This window comes from Phalaenopsis equestris, unplaced genomic scaffold (genome assembly GCF_001263595.1).
Source record: "Phalaenopsis equestris unplaced genomic scaffold, ASM126359v1 Scaffold000002, whole genome shotgun sequence".
Classification (NCBI taxonomy): domain Eukaryota; kingdom Viridiplantae; phylum Streptophyta; class Magnoliopsida; order Asparagales; family Orchidaceae; genus Phalaenopsis; species Phalaenopsis equestris.
Window position 1 is genome coordinate 45,726,627 of NW_018164444.1, and position 10,638 is coordinate 45,737,264.

Below are 10,638 nucleotides of genomic sequence, written 5' to 3' on the forward strand. Positions count from 1 at the left end.
CATTTGAACGTCAATTTTAAAAATATATTATGGTTGAATTGGACGTTTGGATGAAACAATCTCAATCACTAAATTTTGTTATGGTTCGAGTTCAGATAGACTTAAATTAAATATTTAAAACATAGCTCAAATTCTTATAGCATTATGAGAAGAGCGGAATTATCTTTGAAAGTTATAATAAAATCTAACAAGCCTATATGATCATATAACTTTAATGGTATTAAAACATTTACATGTCATAAGAATTTTTTTTGCCCAAGAGAATCAACATAAATCATTTAATATAGTGTTTGGAGATTTAACTAAATTCATCAAAATATCAAACCCCCGCCCATAAAGTTATAAAAAGGATTTTCAATGTTTATAGGAAAAGGCCATGAAGTACAATAAATAGAATTTGGAGATTTAATGAACTCTAAAACATCTACCAAATGTTCAAGGCTGATAATCATCATCACCAACCACTATTACTCGATCATCATTGTCTTCACCATCACTTTGTTGACTACTTATTATTGATGATATTGACATCTACTTAGCATCATCAATCAGTGGACCATTGTTATAATCATTCACCATTCCTCCAACATTTTTTGCTTTAACTATATAGAAGGCCAAGATAGAGTTCCATAATAACATCATCTTTTTTAAATTGAGAGAAAGAGCAAGGATTTGAAATCTTATTTATATCATGAATTATTTTAGTTAAGTCATATCCCTTGATTTATGTCCCTTATGGGTTTTCCATACAATAATTTTAGCATCATTTAAATAGAATATAATTTCTTAACTTGGATAAGTAATTAAAGTAAAAATTTATGTTAGCGTTAAATTATTTATAATAAGATTTAACTTCTTGTTAAGATTTTAATAATTAAGAGAAGAAAGTTTCTTTGAATGCTTTATATTATATGAGGAGAGAGTGGATTAATCAAAAGTATGCATGGGGTATAAAAACGTATTAAATAATTATTTTTATCTAAAAATATTTAGTAGAATCATATTTGATGCTATAAATAGTGAAATGGATTTTTCCATAGTAGTCATCATCCTCATAAAATGCGCCAATAATAGTTTAATATTTTATTTTATATATATATATATTTGTATTTTTTTCATGAATATAATGGGCAAACTAGTTAAATTTGATGCCCCATAAAATTTCCTTAATGAATAAATTAAACAAGTTATTGTATGCTTCAATCTTATAGATATTACCACTCAATTAGCTAAGGCTTTTACAAAATATATTGCAATGCTTGTGTGGTCAATGGCACTTAATAGTTAATTCTTTAAAGTTTGCTGCTTTTTTAGGGAAATTGACATGCAAGCCACATAATGCCTAACACCTAAAGAATAATTCCTAACACCTAAAGTTTGATATTTACATTTATAACATTTTGGCATCATCAATTTATGCATGAAATTATGCTTTTCACTTTGAAAATATTAGTAATAATGATATTTTTGATGTGATATTAAATACATAAATGTTATGTATATAAATATAAATAATGATATTAAATACTATTAGTTTCACATGACAAATACAATAAAGAAAACCTTTGCATTTAAATTAGAATTAAAGTTTTACAATGGCAAAGGACCAAAAAAAGCCCTGTATTCTTAAAAAGAAGAGTACACCACTAATTATGCCAAAAAAACAAAAAAAAACAAACAAAGATACAGTGACCAGATGTTCAGAAGCCTATACTTTTCTCTTCATTACAAGAAGAGAAAACAAAGTAGAGAAAGAAGAAGAAGCCCCGGAGTATTTCAATACAAGAGATAAAAAGGCCAAAAAACAAAAAACCAAGCTATGCAAGCAATACAGATGAACATATAGTCACACTAACCTGTGTAAAAGCATTCCACATTCGGCCTTCGACCACATGGCTGAATTTGGTTACTTCTTCCTGTCATGTATATCATGAAACTTCAACAAGCACATGATAATTCAAACATTTTACACTTTCCCATCTCATTCACCCTTTTCCTCATTCTCCTGAAGTCTACAATCTGAACCATTTCTAGCAACAACGAATCTGCTGCTGGTGCCAATTCGATCCCCCATAAAAATTTTATCATTCTCCAGAATGGCTAGCTTCTCATTGGCTTCCCCTTTCAGCAAGTTCACGACTTCAAGCATTGTAGGCCTCTTCTCAGGACTACCATGAGCACAAACCAGTGCAACAAGTACCATCCTTTTAAGTTCGTCTTCAACATAGTTTCCATTAAGCTTCGGATCTGCCATTTCTTCAAATCTCCTCTCCTGAGCTAACGGAAGTGCCCATTCTGAGATAGATCGCCTCCAAGTCGGGCTCAACTTCTCTATTGGTTTTTTCCCACTGGCAAGCTCTAGGAGTAGTATTCCAAAGCTGTATACATCGCAGCTCTCCGAAGCTTTACCAAACAATGCGTATTCAGGAGCTAGATAGCCGAGGGTACCTTTAACTCTTGTGGTAACATGGGTTGCACCTTCAGGGATGAGTTTGGCAAATCCAAAATCTGCAACCCTGACCTGGAACTCAGAATCCAGTAGAAAATTGCTTGCTTTGACATCCCTATGGATTATATGTGGTGTTGCATGGTGGTGAAGGTAACTGCAAAGCCAAAAAATAAAAACAAAATTATAAAATTGGTTATCTAGGCGGATATGTGGCCATGGAAGTCTCCATATGTTATAAGAGGGTGGTCTGAAAGTAAAGTGCCAAAATTGTCCCCTCACTATTTACGTGGGACCATATTAGTCCCAGATTCTATAAAAGTGTCAAATTAATCTCCAAACTCTTTTATCATGAGCTGAGATAGTTCCAAAGAAGGACTATTGTAGTCCCCCATTAGAAAAAGTCTGAGCCCCCAACAAAAGTCAAAGGATCATTTTGACACTTTTCTCATGACTTGAGGCTTAAATGGTATATAAGCTTACGCAATACCCTCGGCAGACCCTACAGCAATATTCATGCGTCTGCTCCAGTTGAGATGGTTTTCCCCTGAATGTTCTCCATGAAGATGTGCCACTAAGCTTGAATTTGGCATGTAGTCATAGACTATCAAGCGCTCTTGCCCTTCAGCACAATAACCACGCAAGCACAGAAGGTTTTTGTGTCTCACTCTCCCCAAAATTTCCACTTCTGAAGCAAACTCCATTTCTGCTTTATTGCTCCACACTTTTAACCTTTTAACAGCAATCTAAGTTGAAAGACAGAAAACACCATTAAAATACTTAAGTAGCAGAGAAAAGTTTATTATCCTCAAAGAAAAATTAGGATGAAAAAGATCATGGAAAAGGAGAAAGTGTACAGCTGAATTTTTTTCCTTCGTTCAATGCAAGAAATAAGATGAGAAGTTGAAATAAACAAGTTAGAAACTAGTCTTCAATTCTAACACCCAGAATTAACTAGACAATAGAAATAGAACCTTCTTGTCCATGAATTATTAGATCATAGTAGATGGAAAGCTAATGCCAATGAATAACTAAATTACGGCAGATAGAAACATGTTGTACAAGGATTATCAAGTTCCTGTGGATGAAAAGATGCAAATCATAAATTCATTATTATTTCAACACTGCTCACCAGGCAGGGTTGTAGATTTTGATTACGCCTATATCAAATAAGCTTGAACCATTTTTTGAGTCATGTTTGGCTCAAAATTACCCAAAACGAGGCTCAAGTACCACCACCTTATCTTAACTTTTTTTTTTTTAAGACTTATTGTTCGCTTTATGCTACTATGATATACATCCATAGCTGATATATTGGAATCTTTGCAAAAAAAAGATTTTTTTTTGATTTTTTTATTTATTTGCTTTATTGCCACTCCAAACCACTCCCCTTGTTATTAATGCTGCCATCTTTATGTAGTGCTACTCATGTAGAAAGGAAAGACGCGAGACTGAAATTCCCTTTTTGCATCGGTTTGTGACTTCAAGACAGAGAAAGGATGTGCGACATTCTAATAAGTAGAGAGGAAAATAGAAATTGTCCGGATTGCTCTTAGTGAGGCTCATCCATGCATGAAAAGCCTCATAAATAGCTTTAAATGTTCATGCCCCTGTGATGGAGATAGTGATAATAATGATTGAATCCAAACTTAAGCTACTGGAAGCATTTTGGGATCTTCATCTTATCTTACAAAACTCATAGTATATGACAAATCCTTGACCTTTTTCCATGTTGTGATATGTCTTATAGATGATTGAAACTTGTTTTTTTGTTCTGCAACATAGATTGCTTCAAACCATATACTCACTCGTTAAGCTAGCAGACAGGCTGGGGGGATGTACCATGCAAGTAACTCCATTACGACTTCTACAAAGAAAATCATTATTGATAAGTAGCTGCCCAAAATTCAATTATATGCGAAAAAAACTGTATCTCAATTTGGTCAATATCATGTCTTCGTTGGAAGCTCTTCATAACCAATTTTTCCTTGTACCTTTTATGCTCATCCTATTCTTCATAACCAAGTTAAATTCTTTCTAACTAATGGTAAATCAGGTAATGTCTATGCCTAATTTTTATGAAATATTTTCATCACATCTTTCACTACCCCTTAGTGCACAAAAAGTCACGACACTATATTATAATTTACATCTTTTATAGTAGTTTAATGCTAGATGCAGATCATGAAGCTTCACCAGATTCTTTCTGATAAAATTCTCACTCCGAATGAGATCCTGGACTTTACAAAGTTTAACTTTATTGATCTAGAATTATTAACTACAAAAATTGCACTATTGCAATTACCCAATAAAAACGAAAAGTAAAGAGAACAAAATAATCTAAATTAATCAATGTAAAAATTATTTGTCTATATAATAAAGCAACCACATCCATCTTCAGATTGAGCATACATGGGATCAAATATACCATATTCAAGGAAGAAGGTTCCTCCTACTTATTGGATAGCATTTTGATTAGCCGTATCAGTCTTTTTATTTCTAGTATTCAAAGTTTTATTCCCGATCTAATGACAATCAAAACAACTCTACAATTTCTCAATTCAAGTCCTTTTAATCTTCTTTTGGCGTTTATACTAACTTCTCTCTAAAGATTTAATGCAGCTTCTTTAAATAGAAGTATTTTTTAATAAAAATCATTCAAAACCCCAGTTATGCCTCATTATATATTAAATTGAAGCATCTTTACTTCATTTTCCACTTCTATTGCTTTAATGATGCCTCAACAACAAAGTTTTTAAATCAACTGTCCGTAATAAAAGAATAAATCACAAAGAAGATCATAGAAGATATAGATATTTTACATGGCTCGAAGACAAAACCACCCAATAGCCACAACCACACTTCTTTGACTATATAACTTCAAATAAAATTATAGGATATGACCCTTTCTAAAAACTAGAACTCAAGGCCAATTGATACAATTTTATGCATGTATTGTTAACCGCACCAAACATTATGAATAATATACTCATATTACAAGAATATTTCAATATTTTTTTTGATTGAGGGCTACAAAAAGCTTTTTACATTGAGGAATGCTAGGCCGAGCAACCACTTGTCAACTTAGAGCGGAGTTGGATCTACATTAGTAAAGAAAGAATCTATAATAAAGAATCAATCATCAGTAGAAATCAAGTTCCACAAACCTTCAACATATTAAACACAAAAATGACAAATATTAGGCTTTTGGCATGTGAAAAGTGAAAAAGTTGTTATTCACAAACTCCTTGAATAGAAGCATCAAGGAATATGCTTTTATGATTTACCCAATCGCTATTTGTGAGGAAGGCCCCATTAATAAACATGTTAAGCTACAATACTGGTATTGGCACTCAGAATCATCTCACAATTCCACATAAATTATCTACTATTGTGCAAACTCCTGCTCTCCTGATCACCGGCATATAAGTAAACCAAACAAAATCACATAAATAAATTGATATAATGCCCGAAAACATACCAACATATATAAATATCTGAAAACGGCCTCCTTTATCTTGGAAAACACGTTAGGCAGATGTATATGTCTACTCTAGGTGACTTCAAAGAGATAAAAACAATAATATTTCAAAGGTAAAACTACAAATAGTAGAATCAGAATCATCCATAACTTTTGCAACACATCCATGTAATCAAGTAAATCATATCACTTCAAGGACATGTAATCAAACATAAGAAGCATATTTTCATCAAACTATGAACTACACTGAATACAGAAAAAAAGATAACCAGTTCATAACTTTCACTTACTACACAAACTAATTTGATTATTTAAAAAAAAAATCATCTAAACGATAGACTAAATGACCCAAGCATCTGGTTAGTTTCAACTAAACCAAGATCCATCTCAAGCCAGTGAAAATCAAAACATAAAATTCCACAAATAAACATCCACTTCTCTTTTACAACAACATCAAGCTTTTTAACAATGAAAGTAAATGGCAGAAGGAAAAAGCAATAAATATCAGATTTGCATGAATTAATTTGATCTCCAAATGTTACAAATAAGACAATAACCAAGCTCAATGATGTATGAATTAAGAAAGATAAATGCAAACAAATGAAAAAAAAAATAAATACTTTATTGTTAGCAGGAAGCGTGGTAAGAACATATAGAACCCAAAATGAACTGTTTGAAGCACACAAGCCACCAAATCAAATTAAAAACATCACAGTCTTGTCCCACCCAAAGGCGATATAGAACCGCCTCAGCCTCGCCAATAGTTTCTCAACAGTGAAAAAAATACAATAAGATAAACATCGCAAAAGTGAAATAAATCGGGAATTAAAAATACCTGAGATCCATCCCAGAGTTGTCCCCAATAGACGCTTCCAAATCCCCCTTCACCCAGCTTATTGTCGTAGTTGAATCTGTTCGTCGCAGAATGCAGCTCCTTCAGAGAGAAAACCCTCCATGTGGCCAAATTCCTCCTATCCGGCTGTCTCCTGCACCCAAATCGCCCTCATGCTCGTTAGCATCTCCAAATCAAGAACACCAAAAGAGGATGAAAGAAAGCCCTAAATCCAACATAAAACATACACATCAGATGACCTCCCACAGAGGAACGGAAGGAAAGTCATCGGGCTTGAATCCAACGCCCCGATCTGATGGAGAGCGGACAAATCAAGATCTCAAGCTTCCCCTCGCTGATTCCAGCCAGCTAAAGAGTGTGAGTCGGCGCAAGAACAAAGCGGCGGCACAGCGGCATCAGCTCCATGGATAACGACAAATAAACCTTCAGCCGTACCGTTGCTTCGTAGTATTACAATATTGCCACTTGACCCAGTATACGTCAGTTGGGCGGTTGCCAACCTTGCGTTAGTCACACTTTTGACATTTGACGCCCTAAAAAATCTTAATTATTAACTTAATAAATGTATTAAAAATAAAAATAATCAGATTCCATGCTTTTAACATAAATATTTACATATAAATAGTCAAAGATTATTTATAATTAAAAAAAATTACACCTACAATATAATAATTGAAGATTTAATTTCTCTTCATGAGATCAATAATTGTATTTGAGTTGTATATTTTATCTTTGAGCTCAACTTTCAAGGAGAAAAAAAAAAGCGTAATCGGTGACGAATGGTATAAATTCGAATATTTTATTATGAGACGATTAAGAGAGCGAGAGTGAGTGAATGAGCATTAATAGACATGCAAAACATGTCATTTATCCATGATATGAACATCTATTTATAGGCCTAGATTCAAATATTATAAAATTACATATTAACCCCTGAATCATTAACCTTTCAAGGGACCTTTTGGTAATTTATAAGATAAGCCCTAAACCTATTCGATTGATGACGATCGTTGATCGCCTAACAGGTCCTGATTCGATCGATGTGGTGTTCAAAGGAGTGCTACCATCAATCGTTTTGAAGGCTCATGGCCGTCTTGGGAAGCTTTCATTTGACATCTTCTGTCCATCGTTCAGTGAGGTATTTTCTCTGATGTTGCCCGTCTAGAAATGATTGTCTGCTGCTGCGTCTGATCAGTCATGCTTCCTTCGCGGGTCACCCATATGCTTTAAGATTCGTGCAAACACATTCTTATATGTACAATATACAATTTCTTTTTTTCTTTTTTTATATGTATGCATGCACATGTATGTGTGTGTGTGTCTATGTTTGTATTATTATTTTCGTATTTTAAATGTCTTGTTTGTAATTTCCTTTTGATTTCAACAATAAAGTTATCATTTTTTTGTGGTTTTGGGAGTACTTAAGTATCATGCAATTTTATGGTTGCTCTACTTTTCAGAATGTTTTCATGTATATGTTTAATAACTACCTTCTTGATATGAAAAATTTTATGTGATGAAAAGTTGTCTTTTATAGTCATATCTACACAAGCAGGATATTTAAAAGAAAAATAATTTTTTTTTCTAAATTGAAATATTTTAATATCTATAATAATTTTAAATAGTTAAATTCTCTACAATAATTTTACAATCTTCTTTATAAAAAATTATGGCCGCCCTAAATGAACATTAAGGGTCTGTTTGGGGCAGCTGCGGCTTATAGAATAATCTATTGATAAGCTGATTAAAAATAATCTGTCAGAAAGTTCTCACTGCATCTAGATATGTGCGGTAAAAAAAAGTTGTTTTCGGCGTTTTGAAAACGTGTAAGCTGCCAAAATGCAGTTTACACAATCAGGCTAGATGCGTTTTCAAAACGCCACCGCACCACATAAGCTGCCCTAAACGGACCCTAAGATAGAATCATTTTTATTTTATTTTTTTCTAATTAGAATACCAATCAACTAAACTATGACGTTTTTACATGGTTAGTGTAAGCAACATGTCATTTAAGCAGGTTACATGAATTTGCAAACATTATTTTGATGAAATTTTGTCCTTGGTGCAACCACCAAAAACTTTTTATCATCTGGCTTGAATCTTGATACATTTTTTTAATAAGAAACATTTCGTATTTATACTCAAGAGAAGGATCAACAAACTAGATATCTGATTGGACATAGTGAACTCGAGATCATCAATCATGAGAGCGGTCAAAATACTATAATCCATAGTGGCTCATTTAAACGATATAATAAGAGTTGTCTAAACCCAGCATCATGATGAAGCCAATCCGAGAGATTTGTTGATCCCCAAGACAGTCATACCGGAATTATTCAGCCATCCTCGCAAATACCATAAAGAGATGTCTCAAAGATCTCACAAGGATCCTCTTTTCTCAGGGAAAGCTGCCCTCACCATGTCAGCATGAGCTCCTTGGGAGAGATCAATGGCCGACGACCCAACCATGCCGATCAATTTAAAAATTTTGGTTGATTAGATCTCACAATCTACGACCAGCAGGCCACCGACAATGTATGAAAAAACTCACCAAAAGCTCTACTCAATCTGGTCGGCCGAGCCAGAGAGCAGTAAGGCTTTGGGCCCACAAGGGTAAAATAACTACAATAAACTATATAATACCTACTTAATTAGGGGATTAAATATAACCCCATATATTGTATCACATGTGTCTATAAATAAGAGATCATTTCATAAAAAAATGCAATCTCCTCATTCTAGCGTTCATTGTTGTGCTCTCTCTATTTCTCTCTCAACTCTTCTAAGCTCTATTCTTTAGGTGTACATGGAAATTGTATTTCGAAGTGTTGTAAATTTTAGGGAAATTCACATACATACCATGTATTCCTATGGATTTACACATTTAACATCTAAATTTTAATTTTTTTTATAATTATAATAATTAAATATTTCACATCACATTGAAATATCATTATTATTAAATTTTCAATAATGAAATACATATATTTTTCTCGCGTGAATATTGTCCAATAAATTAAAATTTTAAAGTTTAGAAGTTAGATATGTAAATACATGCGAATCGTGTGGTATGCATACAAATATTTCATACTTACACTAAAAAGTAAAAAATGTAGCGAATTAATTAAAGGATCACAGACATGTTTCCAACAACATAAAAAAAATTGCCGACTCAGGGCACGTTTGGGGTAGCTTATAAGTGCGGCGACGTTTTTGAAAACGCCGCCTAACCGTTTAGTTTTCGCGTTTTTTAAAATGCAACCTGCCGCGTTTGAGTTTTTTACATTAAACACAGGCAGCAGGTCGACACCTGCGGTCATCCTGCGGGCCGTATTTTACAAGCTGCCCCAAACAGACCCTATAAAAAGAAGAGAGAAAATTAAATCTATTCTAAAAAAATAAAAAAGAGCCTTAACATCCATACCACCTAATTTCTACAAATTTGCATATCTAAAACCTAAAATTTACTTTTTCACGTTAATAAAATCCAAATCTTTCATTTTACATCAAAATTATCACTATTTTAACTTTTGTATGTACCTTTTCATGCAAAGATAAAGTGGTACATGTATAAAAAAATTAAAGTTTAGAAGCTAGAGATGTGAATACATAGGAATCGAGTGGTATGCATGTAAATATATCAAACTAAAAATAACTGTAAAATTAACCACAAAAAAAGGCATTTTTGTCTGCTAATGAATCAATCCTCTCTGCAGCTTATTAGTTCATCCTAATCTCTTAGTTGAATCAGACCCAAATGTTTCAGCAGTGAAAACAACAATAATCATAAAATAGACCCTGATTTAGGCCCATCCGAAGCAAAAAAAAAAAAAAAAAAAAAAAAAAAAAAAAAAAGAG

General features: G+C 33.1%; 1 protein-coding gene across 1 annotated transcript; it reads right to left on the minus strand.

Annotated features, from left to right (window-relative positions):
- Positions 1-1,629: 1,629 nt before the first annotated feature.
- On the minus strand, positions 1,630-7,214 carry LOC110026814 (PTI1-like tyrosine-protein kinase At3g15890). The gene is made up of 4 exons (XM_020727966.1): positions 7,008-7,214; positions 6,763-6,913; positions 2,930-3,192; positions 1,630-2,603 (listed from the first exon to the last, which is right to left on the minus strand). Exons 1-4 carry the CDS (start codon positions 7,046-7,048, stop codon positions 1,982-1,984), a joined length of 1,077 nt encoding a protein of 358 aa, XP_020583625.1. The 5' UTR covers positions 7,049-7,214; the 3' UTR covers positions 1,630-1,981.
- Positions 7,215-10,638: the final 3,424 nt, after the last annotated feature.